The sequence below is a fragment of the Brachyistius frenatus genome, unplaced genomic scaffold (assembly GCF_029030835.1).
Source record: "Brachyistius frenatus isolate BFR_SWC_R1_liver_20210118 unplaced genomic scaffold, ASM2903083v1 Contig_10, whole genome shotgun sequence".
Classification (NCBI taxonomy): domain Eukaryota; kingdom Metazoa; phylum Chordata; class Actinopteri; family Embiotocidae; genus Brachyistius; species Brachyistius frenatus.
Window position 1 is genome coordinate 6,997,608 of NW_027210609.1, and position 22,645 is coordinate 7,020,252.

The following is a 22,645-nucleotide window of genomic DNA, read 5'->3' on the forward strand; positions in this document are numbered from 1 at the left end:
TTATTACAACAGGGTATCACATTTGTTTGGTTAATCCAGTGATAAACTAGAGAGTCTTTGTTGATATGATACGATATCAGTCATTTGTTCATAACATACACACTATAAAGTGACTTGATAGCTCTTACTGAAAAAAACACATGGGATACATGTGATCACGTTATGACACATGTTTACCACATGTTCCAACATATGATAACATGGGGGAAAATATGTGTTTTAACATGGAAATCAACATGGGCCTCACCTATTACACCATAAAAATGTTACAAAATCACATGCGTCACATGGGCAAAATATGTTTCATGAGCACATTCACGTGGTCGTGTGGTCACCTGAGGTTTGGCACATGTCACGTGGTTTTTATGTAATGGAAACCTGAAGCATTTCATAAAGGATTATCAAAAAAAACAGACAGGCGTATATTAATGAAACACATGTCAGTGTAAGAAATAAAGAAATAGAAAATGTTTGATGGTAAAATGCACAGTGATGGAGTTATCTACGAAAAAGTGTTAATCAGAGATAATTAATGAGATCATTTTATTTGTGCACTTCCCTGTCAAACTCAAAGACCACTCTACTTTTAGTTGCATGATTAAATTAATGATATCCTGAGCAAATAATCACCTCATCATCTTTAACGTTTGGATCATTTATAATGTTTGAAATGGGCATATTTGTGTCTATGACAGACACATAGCAAAAAAACTACATAAAATCAAGATGTGACCTAAAGCTAAATGATTGTTGTTTTTATCCACAGGTAAACTTTATTACTTATTGTAAATAAACCAAAAGACATCATGGTGTTAAAATATTACAGAATTACTCTTACTCATTCATTTTTTATATTAAATTATATAATTGATTATCATATTTTGAATGTTTTTTATTGTCATATTTCATGGCTCTCAGCCTTTAACAGATAACATGTTATTAATAGTCATTGCCTTGTGACGAACGTTTTTACATGTTTTGAGCCATTTAACAAAAAATATTCTAGTGCCTTCATGCGCTGTTAAAAACAGGAAATAAACCAAAAAAAAGTGCAACTAAGGCTAAAAAACAAATGAAATAAAAGGCAGATTTATTAAGTTGAAACTATTGATGCTCAACAAATTATATATTGAACTATGCAATATAAAATGAAAAGGCAAAATTATCTTGAATTCATTTGAACAAAACAAAACAAAAATCACACTTTTTTCCCATTTGGTACGCGATCCACTCACAACAGAACCCCATATGTTGAGACCCACTGTGGTAATATATGTAATATAATTGTAATTCAATTCAAACAACTGTTTTCCTTTTGCTGTCACTGTAGCTGCCCGAGTTGATCAATAGTGATCTACAGATTTACTGTCTGACTAAAGACTGATAATAATTTCTTTATAAAACGTCATTATGCCAAAACAGAAATAAAGTGACCAACTACAGTTTAGCTGTATCAATATCAAAGCCTACTTAAACTAGTGGTGTTACCATATATATACCAAATAAAAGAAGGGCTGTTTGTTTCATGCGTATGTGGTTGTCTTTGCTGCCTCACGTGGATACGAGCGGTTCTTGACTACACATTTTCTAACAGATAGTCGCTTATCATGCAACATCTGTCCTCTTAAGGCTCGAGCTATTTTCAGTGGCCACTTCAATCTGAAAGAGTGCTGACCCCCGAATCAGCAGAGGACTCCTTCTGTCAGCCATCTTTCATTTCCTACATCTCTAGCTCCTCGCTGCAGACCAGAGGTTTATTTATTTATTTTTTTTTTTATGTCCCTGATTATCTCATGAGCTTTTGAAATGCATGAATGATTGTTGGAGGTTACGGCTCAGTAATTAAGGGCCACGGGGCCTTGATTGGACAGAGATTGTCACAGCTTGGCCGCCATGCTTATGCCACAGGGAATCCTGCGAGCCAGAGTGGGTGTGAGAGTGATATTTCTCTTGCAGGCTTGGCAGGCCACCCACACTAACTTTTGTATTGTTGCTTCTCCATAAGACCGTTTCCTTTTATTCCCTCTGTCTCTCTCTGGAGCTCTCTCCTCATTGGCATTTTGGCTCTCTCGCACACATTTTCCAGGCTGGCGTTCTGCTTTCAGAGAAATCCGTTTAGATTAAGCAAAGCAGAAGCAAAGTGTGGGTGTGTTCCACCGAGGTGTCACACAAGACATTCTCTGACAGAGAGTGTGGGCTCAAGACCTTTTGACCTTTCTTTCAACTGTGACTGGCCATAGGCCATCCAGTCTTTCCCTGCCAAGGCTGTTAGACTGTTGATTGGAAATAACACTTATTTGTATTCCTGAAAAATCTGTGTAATATGTTTTCAATTAAATGGGATTTCTTTTGGTCTAAAGAATATCAAAAAATAGTGAAACATAATACATCACATCCCCATGTCCAACCAAAAGGTAAAGATATTGAATTTACAACAAATCAAAATTGTGATTTTTATACATGTTTAAGTTGTGAAAGGCTTACTGACAGTTTGGTCATTGATTTTATTGGATATAAAAACAGCTGTAGCCAGCAAATTAGTCAGCTTTAACATATTGACATCAGCTCTGTGAGCTCGCCAAACTACAAACGGAAACCTCTTGCTGTGGTCCAGGTTACACAGTATGTTCTCCTATTTTACCGCAGCCAAGAATGGTTTCTCTAATTGAGAAAAAAAAGAGTCTGCGTTGTTTTGATGACTGGAAATAAACGCAGCCACGTTGCTGTTCAATAGTTCAAAGCATGAGTTGTTGTTTTTTTCGACATCTAAAGGATCTCTGTGGTCACAGCTGAACAGCAGCTGAAATATTCTAGTTAAACTTCTTGCATCGGACCATTGAAACTGTTTACTAGTGCAGCTTAACAACAAGCAACATAGTTTATCTGTGTTTGTTTTCTCATGCTTGGTATAAACATATATTGTTTAACATTATATAGAAGTCTAATACAGACCTTGAATTTAACCTGTTCACAATTTAAAATGCAATCACAGCATCGGACAAAACAAATAACATCCCCCTGTAACATACCGGCAAGCTGTCCAAAATATTCCTCACTCTCACCCAGGTGCATGCTGGGAAACACTTCAGCCACCCTGCAACCCTGTTCAGCAGTTTAAAAAAAATAGATGATTGGATGGGAAAGCACAAGCTCGCTTTATCTGCATTGCTTTGTTTCCTGCTTCTCCCCCACTTCATTAATAAGCAGGAGAAACACAGGGCCTATGAGACGGGTGACTGCTCTACCTTGCCTCTCCTCTCCACATTAATCAATATCAGTTTTACATCTCCTTCATTCACAGATAAAAGACAAATCTCACCTTTTTTTTTTTCTCCAGTCACTCATGCCCTCCTTATCCTTTGATCACTCTAAGCAGTCTAACCCTCTCAGGACACTGATAATTCTGCAGCATGCCCCATGTGGTTTTCTCACAGCTGCCGCGGGGACACTGCGGAGCTCTCAAACCGGCGGAGAGCGTCACACTTTAACCTCAAACTAATTCTGCGAGACACTCTCTCCCCGCGGAGCCGCGCTGATAGTGAAGTTTAACACTAAGATGTATGTAATGAGCGAGGCGAGTGGAAGAAGAGCCTCGTTACGCAGGTGCCTATAGAGCACTCGCTCCTACTATAGAGGCGGTCTTTATCATGCTGATGCGGTTTAGTTAAGAGTCACGAATATAACTATAAATTGCAATTTCAAAGAGGGAAAATATTTGAAGTGCATGAGTACGTGTTTCCCGAGAAAGGAGTCGTAGCAGTGGAGGTGAAGCGTGCGCACATGGGGAAAAAAAGGTTTTGTGTGTTCACAAAGTGCGCGGTGCCGTGAAGTTTTTTATGTATCTGCCAGCACCAGAAGGGCCCCAGAGGTCTAAATACATACAGTATTGCACAAGTGTGCACAGTAATGAGCAGCTAATTAAAATATAGCATGTCTCAAGATTCAGACTTTCTATTGAACATATACATTGAGCAAAAATATATATACCAGCAACCACCCTTAATTTGACGAACAAGTTACTTGCCTTTTATTTGACTCTATCACTCACTCACTGTTTCCATACACTTTGTGTTAGCTTGCTGTCATTCACCAAGTTCTTCACGTTCCAAAATTAACTGGCATCACTTCACAGATCAACAATCTCCTGTTGGTTATATTTCAACTCTTATTTTGGAAAAATTAAAAAATCAGTTGAGTTTTGTAGTGTAACCAAGAGGCGATCATTGATGCCAGAGGGATTTTAGTGATACCACACTGAATAAGGATGAATCCAGCTAAGAAGATGACTGTTTTTTTTTTTTTTTTAATTGAAAACTAGGTTGGAGTTCGTTGCCAACCTTCCTGTGGTAGGAACTAAACATAGTTTTTGTTTTAAGGTTTAATTAATGATTTATTGATTTGTAAACTTGTGTGTTTGCTGTCACATTACTGTGTTGAACCTTTGGCGAATGTTAATCTTAAAAATGTGATTTGCTGCTTTACTGACATACTGCTTGTTTCTATACGCTTTACTCTCAGGTGTGTGAATTGACCTGGAAATGAGGTGTCCGTCTCGACAAATAATATAATATTAGTTTCTAAAGAGATAAAATTGAGCCGTATCCTCTCCTAAAAATAAATAAATAAAATAAACCCAGCAACAGCAGTCCAATTTTAAAAGCGGTGTCTTTTGTACCAGGCTGTAAACATGTTTATTTCTGCTTTAGCATTGAGTATTTTAACATGGGGCTCAATGGGGATTGACTCGCTTTTGGAGCCAGCCTCAAGGGGCCATTCGAAGTACTGCAGTTTTTGGCACTTCAATGTTGGCTTCATGTTTCAGCCCCAGAGGGTGCTGCTTGGGTGATATTCTACACTCCTCTTATTGTCAACAAACCCTATTAAGAAAAGAAAAAAAAATCCTAATTATCTGACTTTCTTAAGAATTATAGCTTTTTGTAGTACAGAAATGATCAAAAACACATAAATGAGCCAAATTGTTGTACTCAATAACCTTTAAAATAAACACTGCAGTTGTAATTGCTCACAAATGCAAAGTCCATCTGTTTTACCATTTCAAAAACAATATAATTCGGAACTTTTTGAAAGAGTTACATCTTCAGGAGGAACAAATAGGACGTAGAGTTTCACAGACAGAAAGATAGACAGTATTAAAATAACTTGTTGATATTGAGAGATACACAGAATACCATTAGCCTTGTCCTTTAAAACCTGAAAGAATGAGATGTTCACTGGTAAATTTCCCTGTAAAACATAACTTTTAAAATAGATTTTAAAATACTACCCATCTCCGGTAACACACCTGCTTACTAATATATTTAAAGAGCAAAGTTAGCACCTGCTTACCATTCATTTTTTTGGTTTTCTTAAAACTAATGTAGATACTTGTAAATGTTCCAGTAGCTTTCTAAATTAGGATTCTAGCGATACAAAACCCCTCAGATTCAAGACACAGCAGCATATATATTTACTCTCTATCTTTGTGACAAATTTAAACCCTGACATATACATTGTTTCATATTCTAAATCTCAGTTATGGGAAAATGTGAACAGATGTTTGGAGAATTATTCATGGTACACTTTGGGACCCTCACTGGAGCTCCCTCAGGAACCGGCTGGTGTTCTCGCCAGGATTCCCACTGGGAGATAACCAGAGGTCACTTGAACCAAACACAATACTAACACATCCATCAGTATTATTGTATCCACCTGAGTGTTACCCTCCATACAACCCTATGTGCTATCCCCTCAGAATACTTAGTGTTGGGATTTATTGTCTGTGAACAAAACAGCAGCTGTTTGTTCTGCACCGTACCTCTTGATTAAAAGTTGTAGTTTGTCTCTAGTGTATTTAATGTCTTTTGTAGTTATGTATTGTTTTGCCAACACTGTCCTTTCTCTAAAAATGGAGAAGCATCAAGATTCTCCTGAGTTTTGAGTCTCTGCACTGGAATCCTTCTCTTTAATCATCATACGTCAGTACAGACATCGACACGGCAGAGTGCCAAGCTCACGTCCACAATCATATATAAATTAGTCCCAACTGGAAATCACTATGTTTCCAAGCTTTTCAAATACTCATAATCATAAGAAACAGCATCCTGGTTTAACAGAAAGAGAATGCAAAACTGGAAGTGAAAGGGTTTATGGGAAATGCGGTCCTATCATGAGAATAAGGATACCACGAATCGCTCTTCCCTTCATCAGTCAAAATCATAGTGCGTGTTCATCTTTGTGCGTTTCATCCATTTACCCATCCAGCTGGATTTTGTACTTTTTGCATAGGGTATGTGTTGAATTATTATTATTAAACTAGCATTTAAAGCACTTATCTAGCCTTCTGTGTTATATATTGGAGTCACAGACAGTTTTGTAAAGCTGTCACTTATATGACCCAGGAACTATTTTATAACTTTAAGCCCATTAAAGTAGTTAAGTTACAAAAAATAAAATAAAAGATGAGATGTTTTCCAACTGTTTCTGTGATGTGAATTGCTAGCTTGCATGGTATCAATGTCATGACAAAATCTCCAAGAGTTGGAAAAAAAAAAAAGCTCATATAATTTATGTCATATCGCTTAACTGTATTGCACAGCTATTACTGATGCATGCGGCACTGTGAGACAATGTGCTCTGTAGTAAATCCAACCTTCATGAAGCTCGTAATGTTGTCATTTTCGCGGCTGTAATTTACGGCGCGGTTGAATTAAATTTCTTGATACTTAAAGGATTTTACAATATTTTTTCCCTCCCTAATTAATATCAATAATATACTGTAAATTCTCATATCATGTCTGGTAATGTACACTGTTACTTTCAATAACCCACATAGTGCACTTTATGACCGACCGTTCTCGGTCACTCCGGGACAGACGCTTTCTGCTTTTTGCACAATATTGTACATTTTTATTTATTTATTTCTATTTATCGTTTCTATTTCTATATTTCATGAAACTTGTTTTTTTTCCCTCCATTCTAGTTGACGGTAAAAAGGAGGACCAGCAAAGTAACAATCTCATTGTACAATGCAACCGCCTGTGATTTTACTGTGCATATAATAATTACAAAATCTCTTAATTTCCACACCATTAATTCTATTAACAACAGTCACGCTGTACTCTGCTGCTCTGAGTTCCTTATGTTGTAATGTTATGTTCCTTCTGTACGTGAAGTAATGTTTTCAATTATACCGTGAGCAGTCAGTCATTTCTTCTTTGCTACATTCCAGATCAATAATAAACTGCTGTCAATCAAAATGTAACACTTCCTGATATGTTTTTAACATTAAAAGCTACCAATAAGTTTTGAGCTCGGATTGACAGAGAACTAGAGAAATTTGAAATAAAACACCTTTTTCATTCTGCCGCACAGGAAAATAAACTGCTTGAGAATTTTCAGTAAATTCATGAAATCGGGTCACTCGTGTTAAACATCAAAAACAGTATGTATGAGGTATATTCATGTATGAATTTCTATTTTTATTTTATGGGACATTTTTTATTAGAGAAAGAAGAATGTTAATGCTCACATCAATAAACACGACTGTATATGGAACTATGTAACACGCCGACTTGTTGTTCTCAGTCATCGTGCTGCAGTATGTAAAACTCAGCTCAGTCACCGATGTGTGGATTACCGTTGAGTAAAGCCTGTGTGGACGTACTGTACGCATTCAGTCACGACGCTCTCTTGTTTATAAAGACCGGTGTCTGTGTGGAAAGTAGCGTATGCAGATTGTGTATATGCGTATCTGGCCCCAGGACAGTGTGGTGGCTCAGTGGTTTGCACTGTCACCTCACAGCAAGAAGGCTGTTACTTTGATTCCCCGGCGCTGGCCTGCTTTCTGCCTTAAGACACATTATTCAGTCGTAGAAGATTCAAAACCGCCCTTAAGTATAGCTGGGAGTGCTTTTCCGACACCGTGTTCTCTAATATGTCCCTCCTGTATGCCTTTGCAACTTAACGCTTCACCCTCCTCTGTCTTATGCAACATAAAGTAAACTGTTCTTCATTTCTTTATGAGTCGCACATGGCTGAGTCATCACGGTCAGTGAAGCTTTCTTCATATATCTTTATTTACATGGGAGGCCTAGCCTGACTGCATTAAATTAGAATAATCCACTCCAGTTTAACGTTCATTTCATAATTCTTTGTGCATAATGTAGGGCTCAATAATCCTGATGAATCTGAAACAGAGTTTTTATTTGTGAATGTAAATCCAGACCAGATAAGACACATTTTCACATTAGAAGTGTCGGATGTGGATTTGAATTTGTTGAATAAGCACGCTGTCCTCAGCTGGCCTCATCGCTGAGGGAGAAAAAAAAAACACCAGCAAATGCAGATAAAAAGTCCGATTCCTTTGCATAAGTTGGAGGTGTAAGTCAAAGGTCTATGTTTACATCAGAGTGCTGCTGCAACAGTCCAGTTAAAAGTGTACTATTATCCACTTAGGGCTGGCTAAAGGTGCCAAGTTCCCACAGAAGTCAATTTCCAAAATTAGTACCAATGCAGTAGTTCTTTGTTACCGTGCTGAGCTGATGAGGACACATAGGTATAAATATTTCTATTAGTAATGTCAACTGAGGATTCAGGTTATTCTTTGCACGTTTTCAACTTGCATGATTCTTAAAGGATCAATGGGACTTGACAGATGGAGAGCAATGTTATGTTTTGTTAAGCACGGCTACAGTAAACCTGTAAACACACTTAAGGATCACATCCACAGTATTCATAAGTTGCTTTATAAGACTGTTGTGCTGCTCCACCATTACAGAATTTGTCCTTAAGTATATATGATGACTATTTTCATGATAAGAAAATCAAATGTCAATGTAAAAATGTAGAAGGGGTCACTCGTAGCGATGAGCTCACAGCAAATGATATGCAGCTCGTCCCAGCTATACACAGCTTTCGAGTCAGTTTCAACTCATTGTTTAGGTGTTGGGGTTCACTCTCGCTGCGCTACCTTTCTTTATTGCCAGCTGTAGCAGGCAGCTGCTTTTAGAGAGTGAGCTCTAAAAAAAAAAAAACCATTGAACTCTGCCTACTCAGCACCAAACGGCAGACATGCACAGTTAGCAACTGGCTGGTGAAGATAATGGAGCCGTTAGCAGTTAGCATAGCTAATGTGGTAACAAGACAGGGAACAAACACTGATATCTGGATGAGCTGTTAATGATGGCTTCAAGTTGATCAGCTTGAAACTACCGTGCCGTGTTAAGTGTTAAGTTAGTTGCTGATTAATGTTATTGTGCACGACTAAAATTCAACTAAGCATACGAAAGCACGGCAGGTCCCGCTACATAATATTGTCAAGATTATCCCCGAGAACTTGTTCATATTTATGCACGACGCATGTAAATATTCTACTCATGTAATCAATGTGTCTTATATCACGACAGTCACTCATCGTCACATTAACCAATTTGTGATGAAGACGAAGCACTCTCCGTGCTGACCAGCAATAGTTCAGCAAACAGATTTCTTTAAAGTAATCAAGCAGAATGTTATTAAGAAGGGAGACGACTGTGAGGAAATAAACAGAAATGATATATGTTGTACTACTTAATAGCTGTTTAAATCATGATAAAATATGCAAGGACTTTTTCCAGCAAGACAGATTGTGCCATCTCCAGCTCTATAAAGGATGGCACTGAGCCTGAAGCTTTAACCACGCAGGCCAGCTAAGCCATTTCCTTGTTATGGCCGTGCGGGTAAACTCACTGGACTCAGCAGAAATATAGAGCAGCGAGGATATGAGCTGTGAGATGAACGGTGATTTTGAATATTCAATGTATAGCTGTTCCACTTTTAATAGGTGGGCACGGCTGTCAAAACACTTTCCCCGTGAGCCAAATGTGTCACCTCCCTCAAGACATCAAAATATTTTCCAAGTCGGTTAAAAGTTTAAACAAAAAGAACACTGAAGAGCTTTTCTTTTTTTCCCTCCACATGCAAATATCTTACTTGTGCACTTTTTGAGGCCGGAGCCTTTCTTCACGGCGTGACGGCTGAGTTTGCAGCTGAAGTTGTTCTCCCAGAACTCGGCAAACCAGATATTCCTTCTGTTGTTTTCCAGCGTTCGGCTGATGAAATAACGATCAAACCCTAGACAGATCAATGGGATTCACTGTCATTGACACAGTTATTGTCAATGTAAACACAAGTGTTGGTACAATTTGTCGGTCATAGCTGCGATGTGTTCTACAGAATAAGTGATTGACTGGTGCGCAAATTAAACTTCACTTCTTTGATTGAATTTGAGTTTTTACACCTTTGATGATCAAATGATCGCGGTAAAGCATTACAAATATTCTTCTGTATTAGTATTCTTCTGATTCAGCAAAAACACAAACAGAAACAGGCCTGGGTCACATGAAAAGAGTACTTTAGCGAAATGTGCACATTGTACAGAAGACAGGGCCATCTGATGTTTGCACAATGCCCGTCTCTATACCTTTGATGGACTGACGCTTGGGCAAGATGGTGACTGCCCCCTCGGCCATCTCCTCCTGCTGCACAACCGGAGAAATCTTTGAGCCCCAGCTGTCCGAGCCCACCCAGATGAAATGACCTGTCTGGTTGGCCTTTTTCGCTGCACTGAGAAGCTTCCTGCAAAGGTGAGGAAACAGATGTTGCCACGGATAAGGTCAGCATCCCCACACCAGCGGTCTGGCAGACCTGAACTGAAACATCCCAGGTGTTTCTGTGCTGTGTGTTGTGGTCATGTTTTTTTTCTAATCTTCAAAGACGTGTTTTGAAGCTATCAGCAGACTTTACCTGATATCGTCTTCGTTGGCGAAAAGTATGACGACTCTTGCATTTGGATTTTCTCTCAGTCGCCGGATGACCTTGTCGAACTCTCCCTGCTTGGGCTCGCGGGGAATCTTGACCGACTGGGAGATGCACACCCCACCTAAAAAAAAAAAAAAAAAAAAAATGTAGAGATGATGCAAGAGACCTTTTTAAAGTTTGTACTGCAATACCATTGCTTAGCCAGACAAATCACAGAAATGCAAACATGCAGTTGTGAATTCATCATCTACAGCGGCACTGTGCGCACTGCTCACAGCCACTAAACATCAGTACAACAATGAAAAATGGAAACTAAGATCAAATTAAATGTTGTATTTTGCCGACGAGTGCTCCACCAGCAGAATACTATCTGATAAAAGAAAGAAAGAAACAACCCTGCTATCCTTGTTTGTTAAAGTATAACTGTTTTTCATCTACTGTATGGTGCACAAAGAATGATCAGATCACGTGTAAAGTGTGTTTAGGATGTTTTTGCACAAAATTAGGTTAGAGGTCATTCGGTTATAAATTTCTATAAAATCCTACGTAAATTCAGTGGGTGATTTTATTTTGAAAGGCACTTATTAAAACATTCTGTGTTTCTGATATTTCTGATATACTTAATAAAGACACATTGCTGCATTTTTTATTGGACTAAATGTGTCTTTATGTGGTGTTTTTTTGTTCTTTCTACAAAAAAAAGCTTTATGTTTAAAAGGAAGTTTAGAAGTAACATTGTTATGAACCACACAGTATGTGTTGCTCTTCAGCGAGCTTTATGTCCTAAACATTTTCTTTGCTCTGTAACATAATTTTGGTGTACATGTGAGGGCAAGTTCCTTAGAACAAGTGCGAGTTTAAGTATTGATATTTTGGAGCCAACCATTTGATCATTTTTAAACATGTCAGTTAAAAGAGAAGTCTGTCGAGGCCTGCTTTGCAGCCACGCTTTGTTAGTCACACTCCTTCAGCCATTTTGGCTAGTATGGATTGTTTAGTAACACAATACACAGAGAACATTCATGGGGAAGCTTTGTTTCTCTATCATTGCTGCCCTGTCTGTTGTCTTGCAACAAAGTGCTGAAAGACTGTCACAGGAAGAACGGTCCCTAACCGATGTGCAATGCAGAGTTAGAACAACAACAAACACACAGACTGACAAACACTTTGTCCTCGCAAAGGAAGAAGAAAATGAAGGGATGTTGAGGTGTGTTTTGTGCCGTTTAAGCAGGTTTTAAGCTGCTTCTCCAACAGGATTTCTTGGGTTGACATTTGGAGTGCCTCAACGATTGTTCTAAGCTTCCTGCAGTTCTCAGGACAGCAGGGACATATGTCTCCAACACTGTCTCCAACGGATGCATACGGTGCCTATCGCAGTTGTAGATTCAAACCGGTTTAGAGTGAGGGGGGCTTAATTATTTGAACAACTCTGGCAAAGTGAAAAAGCTTGAAAAAGTAATCGGAGGAAACAACCAGCATGAGTGAGACTAAAAACTAATTAAAGTTAAACATTCCTTACGCATTTATCCATCACAGACACACTTAAGCTGAGGAATGAATCTCGGGGAAAAAAACTAAATAGTTAAAGTTGATGATTGTTCTGTGCGTGCAACTTGTAGACCTCGATAGTTTAGACTCGCTGTCCTTCTGTGGTCTTCTGCTCCGGTGCCCAGATCAATGAGGGGGCAGATAAATCGGTCCTGATTTAGCGGTCTGGAAAAGTTTGGAGGTCTGCAACAGAGTCCCTGTGTCAGGTGGAACTGTCTGGTTCCTGCACACCTGTCATCGAACCTCGTTAAGTTTGAGAAGGTCAGACAGAATTTCTGATGCCATTTCTCTGACATGCAGAGGTTTTAAATTTTGTCAGGGCTAACATTTGCAACAACTCTACACTGTGAGATGTGTACAGATGAATTTTGGGAGCAAAAAGCAGCAGCAGCAGCAGCTAATGAGGCTTCTCAACACATTTCAGCCAAATTCAAAGCTGGGTTGTTTTCATCATAAATTAGTGCACAAGTATCTGGCATGTACCATATCTTATTGTTCACGATCATATTGGTTTAGTTTTTAATATGATAAAAAAATAAATCATATCGTGATAATGTCAATAATCTGACTTGTTGATGTAATTATGTCATGTCGTTGTGCAGCGTAATGGCATGACATAAGTTATGAGTGTATCTTAGGCGCAGCTAGGGTGACCAGATTCCACCAAACCAAATGTGGGGCAAAGAGTATGTTAGTTTGGGACAATATGGAACATGTACCAACGCTGAGAGAGTCTATAATTTTGATGTCTTCAACCTTTTTCCCCTGAGAGCTACTTTGACTAAATGAAAGTGTGTGAGACCCACTCATGTAGCTCCCGGACGCCGTAACATGTATTCACATAGCTGAGCTTCACCAAGCCCACGAGTTACCTCGTAGCTCGCGAGCTACTGGTTGGAGACCTCTGCTAGACAGATTACAGCGAGCCGTGGATCTGGCTCGATGTGATTGGAAACCCGGCGCCCACCAACAGCCATAACCTGACTACACCACAGGCATGTCAATCAAACATACACACCGCAAAAACAAGGCTTTTTGAAGATTATTTTATAATTAATGATGGGACTATTTTCAGATGGACCTCCAGAAAACTAATAAGAAGGAGTGACTTTAGCTGGCAACACTGAATTAACTCTGACACTGAGTTAAAATTATTGACGCAGAATTTTATGAGACAAGTTGAGTGGGAGTTTATGGAGCCTGAGGCTTTTTGGAGCCAACATCTAGCAGCACTCTGTGGTATTACAGCTTAGGGCACTTCCACATTGGCCTTATTTTTCAGACTCGGAAGCCATGTTCAGTTTTATCTCCAATCAAAGGTCATATCATTAAAAAATATGCTGAAATACCGTGACAATTACAGGGCTGTATCAAACACCCCTAACATGCAACAGATGTTGTTGTCTTCTTTTTGTCTTTAAAATTGGTTTTGACAATTTCTTGCGGAAAGAACAGTCACAACAGTTGCAAGACAGCAGGATATCCAGATCCTTCAGAGCCACAGCTGAGCACGAAGTCTTTTCATGTGTGACCCTCATCTGTGCCTCATCACTTTATGTCACTGCATCACACAGGAGACGAAACTAGATAACGCATTCCTTTAATCTGAGCTGTGCACTCATGTCGGGTTTTCAAAAGTTTTGAAGTGTGCTTCACCTCTAGGAGAGTTTCACAGGTCCAATAAAAAAATACTTTTACTTTAATCCCGAAGATTGAACAATACATTTCAGACTTGTTGAATTAGTTCTGGTCTCACACCAACAGGGACACGTTGTACCACTATCCTTGGAGTCACATAGTTTTAATCTTTATTTTGTTACTGCAATGGTCACTAGAAGTGCGTTTCTGGCATGAGTGACCACTGACGGGACATCCTTTCACATGTTTATTGGCACACTTAATAATTTATGCCAAATTTAGGTGTTCTTATTTCTGTGATTTGACCTACAACAGGTTGTACAGCTGTGTCCATTTCACCCGCAGCTTTTTAGAGACGTTTTTTTTTTTTTTTCTGTTGCTATCTTTTTCCTGGATCAAGCACAATCGCAAATGTTTGTCAACAATTCAGAGGAGGAAGTTCTCAGGAAGAGAATTGCGTGTTTAATCCTAGAAGTGTTGTGTGGTATCCCTAAAAATCACACTTCAAACTGCTAATGCTTCAGATCATCTTTGAGTGTATGGTAGACTGCTGCAAGGAGTGTGTGCGTCTTGACTGCAGCAGTGAGAGCATTTCATCACTTCAGCCATGTGTGTGTGATGACCCACTTGTCCAGTTGACTCAAACAGGCTTCATTATCGGCCATTTTGGGTGTCTACTGAAATGGATGGGTTTAGATAAGTGTGAAGCATCCAAAGCGCGCATCATTCAGCAGTTTCTCACATGCAACAGTAGAGGACTTCCGCGCTGTTATCTTAACAATGTCTTCACTAAAAATTAGTGGAAACTAATAGTGACAAATAGCTGCTGCAGTGTCAGGCCAGCCACAGTCATGCAGTCTGTCTTTATCACAGTGGCTGAGGCGCCTTTGCTCCCTCTTCTTTTTCTGTTATAAGTGAGATGCCTTCCAGAAAAAAGCCACACGTGCACAACAAACAGTATTTTAGGTCAACACCAATGTATAAATATAATGTCATCAAAAAGACAGGATATCATCAAACAGTGACATTTTGTTTTTTGTATTTGAATAATGTGAACACTGGATTCCTCCCCCACGAATCAGATCATAAAGAATCACAGCAGTACAGAGTGGACACAACACTTCCTGAACACATAAACCAAGAATAAGATTTAGACTGCAGAGAGAAAACCCACAAAACTGTCCAAATGTGACCTGATTTATGCTTTTAATAGCAGAAATTCATCAGAAGCCAACTTCAAGTGAGTTAGTCAATCAGCCAGTGGAGCAGGTTCTTTCTCCTTTTAGTACAAGAGCCTCACGGAAGCTGTTGTTTAATATAGTTTTGCATCTGCAGAGCGTGCATGCACACTATGTGGAGTTTGCCATGTTGGCCCATAATTCTGACAACACATTTTTCTTCTCTGTGGCTCCTCAGAGCTTCCTGCTTTCTTTGCAGTCTCGGCTGACCAGAATACAAAGAGAAAAAAAGCATAAAAACCCCAACGATAATAAACTACTGCAATCAAAGCCACAATCCTAATGACACAATGATGTCAACATTCAAAGATCAGGCAACTAAAAGGACTTCAGTTAAGCTAGCTTGCTACGTTTGATGAGGCTTGTCTTCTTCGTACAATCATTTTATAGAAGGTGTTTTTCTTTTCTCTTTCTTTTTACACTTAACAGTGTAATGGTGGCAGAGGAAGCTACACACAAAACAAAGAGTCAAATTTTAAAAGATTTAGAAGATATAGATGTATTAAACATTTTGACAATAGGATTAACATTTTAAGCTCGTTTTTTTTATTGATGACAAATTCTGTCATGTTTACTGGTTACTAGTTACATGTGTTTTTTACGGCTCTGATTTGTTCTATTCAGCCTGTGTTTTATTTCTTTCAAACCTTTTTTTTGTCGTGTTACATATTTATGTTTGAAAAGATGTTTTCTTCGTTTGTTGTTTTCTGTATTTGGTTTGTTTTCTTGTACTTGCACTGATTAATATTACATTTGCACTGGATCTCTGCAGTCCCCCTCAGCTTTACAGGTTGTTTTATTATTTTCTAGTTCATTGTTTTTGGTTTGAAAGCCCAAACCTTTACTAATTTGATTCTCACCAGAGTTGTTGAAAGCTGCTACAACTTTCTATAAACCAAACGACAGCTCAGAGATGACTGAGTATTTTAATTACATGTCAGGTGTAAATGTCGATCGATGTCTGCTGGAGGTATATAAAGTGTTGTGTTTAAAGCTCGTTCCACCCACAGATGAAAAAACAAACATTATTTCCAACAATTGATCTGAACCTCATTTTTTTTTTTTTTTTATTGTTAGGGTATAATTAGCTCTCTGCACTTTTAGTGGCCTCATTTTATTTGGTCATGCTATATCATCAATATTGCACTAATTGTCTGATGGGTGGGACATGAAGTCATTTTAATTATCAAAACTTTTTATCGCATAATTGCAAATAAAAAAAAGAAACATGCTAAAAAATAAAGTTATAAATACCTTTATATAAAAATACAGGTGTTCGTAAAAGATGAGAAGTCGGAAAACTGAAACTGACGAGGCTTTGAATGTGAGATAATCGGATTTTGGTGTAGGTTATTGAATGGTAAAATGTGTTAAAGATTCAGTATTCTTTTTTATAAAATTTAAAATAATTATATAAAGTCATAATAATACTGGATTTTAATAGGGCCATAATGTGTGATGTGGAGCTGCCTGACCAAGTTCAGGTTTGGAAATAGTAGAATCTGTGGCAGATTTTATTGAGATATGTCAGATATTTGTTTGAGTGCAATAATTTAAATGTACAAATGTGCAGCTGCATTTCTGAATGTGAGATTGCTGCCTGATTACTTTATTCAACTGAAAAGATTACGTGAAGACATCATTTCTGTAATTAGGCATTCATAGGAATGGTGTAATATATCTGAAATTAATGTATTATCATATGTATATTGTCATGAAATAAAGAAATAAGGAATGTAATGCTGCTCTAACATTTCAGCATGTCTGCTCTCCCTGCCAATGTACACGAGACACAATATCACCCAATATATATTGTATGTACTTATACAGTAAACTGTGCGGCATCAGCTCTTTGTATTGTATAGGAGCCACTGAACAACCCTGAATTAAATCTTAAGGATGCTGAACTCCACATAAGCTGACAAAGGCTTTCTACTTAAACCGGATTTGTATATTAGCAACAGCCATGTCATGGCTTTCGCGTAATAAGTCAAGGTAAAACACATCGTTATCCTGCTTAAGAAATCTTAAAGAAATTGCAAGAGCAGCAGCGAGCTCGCTCACCTTGGAGCTGTCCTACGTTTTTTGTTGTTGTTTTTTTTAAAGCTGCTTTTTAATTCCACTGTAAACTACAGCAGTCTTGCTCTGTGCTCTAATTTGAATACATTATGTAAAGACCTCTCTGTCAGTGAGTAAAGTTATTCCATGAAAAATACAACAACAAATAAACACATGTCCTCATGGTGAATATAAATAGCAATAAATCACCAATAACGATCAGTCATGCTGGAGAATGACCTTTGCAGAGAGGTCAGCACTGAATGGCATCATATTGCATGTAGACTTTATGATATAACAGTTTTAGATAATGACATTTAAAAGGACATATGTGAACTATTCACCTTAATAATGTTCTCATGAGCTGTACTGTGGTTTTACAAATGAGATGTGAAATGCAGAAAAGTCACAAAAGTTCACGGAGGAGTTTAAGCAGTGAACTGACAACATATTCAAAGAGGGAAACCGGATCCTGAGAAACACAGTTTGATGCAAGAAGGAAACTTTGCCTATGATGGCTTTACCTTCCTGCTGCATTTACAATACAAAGAGAAAGCTTCTCGGTTCGCTGTTGGCTTGCTTTGCGTCAGGAGGTTGTTTTTTTGTGGACATGTGAGATTTAAAATAATGTCTTTGTAACTTATTCTCTTTTCTTGCCAAGTGTACACTGTGCAACTTCAACGGCTGTGTAGGTCTGACGTGCCCAGAGATGGTGTTTTGTTTTTCAAATTAAGACATTTTCTTTTCCACCGCGACTTCTTCCAGTGTGGCTTGTGTACTGTAATCTGTTATGATTAGTCCTTGCTCGGCTCATGTTCAATTAAACCAACCAACTACAATAGTATTAGGTCTGAAAACACAATTTGTTGTTTCTCTGCTCGACTGAATTTCCTAATTGTACATCTTCACCCTGTTATTTGTTCGCCACGCATGTATTTTTGTGTGTTTGGTCTATGGACCCACTCAAGGAAATAATTAACATGTGGAATACACCATCTTGATTTCTTTTCTTTTTTTTTCACTTTAAATGCTTCTGACTTTAAAGAGCTACCTCATTTTTGTGTTTTTCAAGCGTGCAAACTTGGTCGATCTCAAACTTCAGCTTGAAACATTGTGTTAAATCAAGTGAGAGCACATAGACCACTCAGATACCAGTCGTGCACAAATCGAAATAAGCACTTTGGTTTTAGTCATTGATGTGTGACATATAGTGTAATATGATATGCGTAGGAGAGAGGTTGGATGGATTACAGAGGAAAAAAAATGATACGAAGAGACTACATTTTCAGAAGCATGAAGGTGATGCTGCAATCTGTATGCACAAATATTCAGTAGTTTTAAAATAATATTACAGACAGTTGATCTGCCTATATTTGGCTCTGGTGATATAGCCTGTGTCAGGTTGCAACAGCTAAAACATTTCCCAGAAAAAAATTAAGCAAAAATCAATATCGGATTTAGTCATTTTTACCTCTGCCAGGAAGGTTATTGTTTTCGGCCCTGTTTGTTTCTTGGCAGGATATCTCGAAAACTTAACCAATTTCTTGGTGGAGACTTCTGCCAAAGGCCGAGCAACAAGTGATTAGTGTTGGCTGAAAATCTGGATCCAGACACAAAACCAGAAATTTCTAGAAAGAGATTATTTCCTAGATGGGCCTTTTATAACCTTCTCACAACTTTATCACAGACACTTACTTCAATGAAAAAAATGGTTTGATGTTAGTTGACATATAAATGAACATAGTCTCACTGGACAAACAATTTGTACTTTTAAGCAACTTTTTCTACTTCCACATACAATTTAGAGCTGCAATCATCCATTTTCATTTTAGCAATGGATTAACTGACTACGTGCAGGGAAATCCCCTGATTTTGCAGATCTTAAGTCTATAAGGTGTTTTAGTATATTTCAGATCAGACAGCTGGAAGCGACACATTTCACACTAACACATCCGTTTCACGTTGTAATTTGATATATTGATATAAAAAAAAACTATTGATGAATTGATTGACACTTCTAAGCTTTGTAGAAAAAGAAAAGCATAAAGCAAATCAAGATGACCAATGCAGTACTTATTTTGGCTGCTTTTATGTTTTTTTTTTTATTATTTTAAGTAAATTATATGTGCAGTGAGAGTTGAAGAAAAACACGCACTCTTGGAATATTTAATTTTCTGGAGCACAAACGAGGCATCACAACTGGTGTTAGGCCTTTTGACATGACATTGTGAAAATGGTTGAATGCTAATTGTACAAATATACTTTTTTCAGTTTTGTGCGTTGTCTGTCAATGAATGGCTTATTATAATTTTGCTGTTTGTAAAAACAAACACAAACTCTTCCTTACAAACCATCTGAAATAAATTCAGAGTCAGTGTAATTACAGTTAAATGGTATCAACAAAAGTTAATAATACAATTGACCAATTTTCGCAACAATTTCCAGCCTCAGTCATGTCCTAAAATATTGTGAAACTTTTATAAATAAGGATGTTACAAATTCAAATGGAAACCCTAAAATTATTAATACCCAAATATGCAAAATAGCACCATTTTTTTTTTTTTAATCTAATTGTAGCTAAGTTAAACAGTGACGTATCATAATATACTTTTGGTTAGATGTACTTTCTCACTACTGAGTCAAAGGCAATGCGAATCACATGCGTCTTTGGGGTCTGACCAGCGGCACATGAGAGAATGCTGTGTTTGTGTGTTCACTGAGACTTGGCTATACGACAGCCGGTCTTAACTGGCTAACATGCCACCGGGCGGACAGAGCCTCAGTCACGGCAGGAGGGAATTGCAGTGGTGCAGCCTGTGTCTACATTAATGACGCTTGTCATTAATATTTGTGCTTTTCTTGTTTTGTCTTTTTATTTGCACACAGTGGGACTGTGAGAAACGTTTTTTTTGTATTTGTTTTTTTTATCCATCTGTATGTCTGTATGTCATATTGTGAATTGACATTAAAGAAGTTGAAGTTGAAACTAACAGGACTGAATGCTTAAATGTGTTTTTGAAACAAAGTTAAACGTGCCACTTTTCCATTGGGTTTTGAGGTTTTGTTCCACTGCACTGAAATTATTATTATTATTATTATTAAACTGAACATTAGATTGCTTTTTTTTCCATTTTTTTCCATTGGCAAACAATATAATGGAGCAATGCCTCCACCAAAGGTGGTTTGATGAATGGACATTTTGACAAATAAAGACAGTTAACAGCACTTAAGGACAAAACGTCTTGCTATTGCCTCTGTTATCACCTGTAACTACAGGAAGAAGTGATTATAAAGCTATTAGAGGGGACGTTTGGGGTGAACTAACATGACCTAATATTTCTACACCTAGGATTGGTCCACAGTGGAGGAGTCACAACCTGTCTGTTTGAAATGTTGACCTTTAGTTGCTATCGCCTCCATCAAGCTAGTCACCATAATGTTTTCCAACACCAGAACACAGAGCCACAATGAATCATCCCTCAAAGTTTGAGCAGCATTGGATGGTGGCAATGTCTGCCATGTCACATTTAAGTTAAAAAACAATTACAAAGCCTCCCCGTGAGGCAAATCCGTCTTCACTTCCTATATATCATCACAGATTTTCCATTAACGGACAGATTGACACAAGCCTTTCACTGCAACCCCTCCTTCAAAGTGCAAGACAAAGAAACACTCTGGCTGCATAATAGCCTCTATTTTATTTTTCACCTCTCATCTACACTAAGAGCAGCGGTCTCAATCAAAACAATTAACTTGTGCCTGACCTCTTTCAATGACTACAGTCTAGGTCCGCCTCAGGCAGGGCTGAATCCACACACTATGCCCTCAGAATAGGAATGCTGTAGACTGTATCCTACCTAATTGGCTTTGTAATAGTGTCATAGTTTACTGCCACCAAATTGACTGAATTTTCAAGCATGCTTTGGCAACAGTGACACTCTGAAAAATGATAAAAGGGCCTCCCGGTGCAACTCCAAGCTTATTACCCTTCACACCAAGAGGAGCAACAAAACAGTGACATTGTTAGATATGATATTACTCTATTTAGAAATAATCACTTCAAGCAAATTATATTAACGTGTTTTTGTTCCCCTTCACCAAATAATGTGTTTTTGCTTACTTTTACGTCACTTGGATGTTTGACCTTAACTGTGCAAAAAAGACGTATCTGACATTAGAGTGCTGTTTTGATATTCATCTGTTGAAGGTGTAAAGTTTGTCTTGGCTTATACTGTAATGTACTTAATTTAAAGAACTTTTAATGAGTTATTTGGACATTTTTGTGAAAACATAAACGATACAAATTGCCAATCAAAGCAGAAAATGTTATATCTTGAAACGTGGTGATCTTTAATCCTTTGGATGTCTCACAATTTTCCACTCCACATTCTTCCAATCTCCTCAACACGTCATCCCAAAAAAGGTTCCAAATAGTGCAATTATTATTGACCAATCACTTTTTTTTGTTACCATTCAATTTCATTTTTGATGTTAAATATAAAGTCAGAAATGTCACTTTTTCTTTTAAAATGTTACTTTTTACAGTCTATATTTTGGAATCCAGATCTGCTGTCTCCAGGAACTACTTTTATGCATCGTGCCAACAGTTATACAAGGTATCTAATCTTGTTTAAGGGACAGCGACAGCAGGGCCATTCCTGTTGATGTTTATATCTATCACAGTGAGTGAGCGATAAAGTTACACCACTGGACGGCCATATGCCGGTGACTAACTGATGAAGGTTCACATTTTGGGAGCTTTTACAGGATGTTCTTAAGTGGTGGAGCCAGAGGGTTGAAGGGTATAAGTGATGGAGAGGGCTGGGGCACAGGGGCAAAAAGTGTCAGGGGTGAGGAACGTTTAAAGACAAAGGTTACGGTGCCCAAAGGGCGCTTTGCTGTAGTATATTTATTACGTATCTATTCATTATGCCATTTATCTTAAAGCTGAACTCATCAATATTTTTTAAAACAGGGGTCGAATGACTGCTTGTATGTGACAGGTGGAGCCCAGGAACGAAAATATTCATAGAGCAATAATCCCCTGACTTTGCAGTTCCCCTCAGCTCTACAGAGGTTCTTAGTGCCTTTCAGCTGATTATTTTTTTTGGTGGTTTGGCCCAAAACTGCACTGTTTTGATTTATCTTCATCACTTTCAATAGTTTAGCTTTTGATCATATCAGTCGGCTCCTGTCTGTCCAGCGTTTAAAGTCAGACAGACAAAGTTAGAAACTAGCAAGAGGACATACTGGATCTTTTAGTATGAGGAGGATTAGGTGGACAGAAACATCTCTCCAAAAGAATGCCAGTTCATCTCAGTATCAAATGTTAAGACTTTAGAAACACCTTTAAAAGGCCAGAACAT

The 22,645-nt window shown here is 38.1% G+C and overlaps 1 protein-coding gene across 1 annotated transcript in view; it reads right to left on the bottom strand.

Moving 5' to 3' along the window:
* LOC138616672 (metabotropic glutamate receptor 4-like) overlaps positions 1-22,645 on the bottom strand; it is a 127,764-nt gene that overhangs the window by 28,961 nt on the left and 76,158 nt on the right. Inside the window, exons 3-5 of the mRNA XM_069691153.1 lie at positions 10,783-10,918; positions 10,460-10,614; positions 9,970-10,110 (exon numbers count right to left, since the gene is read on the bottom strand). Of these exons, the coding sequence (XP_069547254.1) occupies positions 9,970-10,110; positions 10,460-10,614; positions 10,783-10,918 (432 nt within the window). The remainder of the gene's footprint in view (positions 1-9,969; positions 10,111-10,459; positions 10,615-10,782; positions 10,919-22,645) is intronic.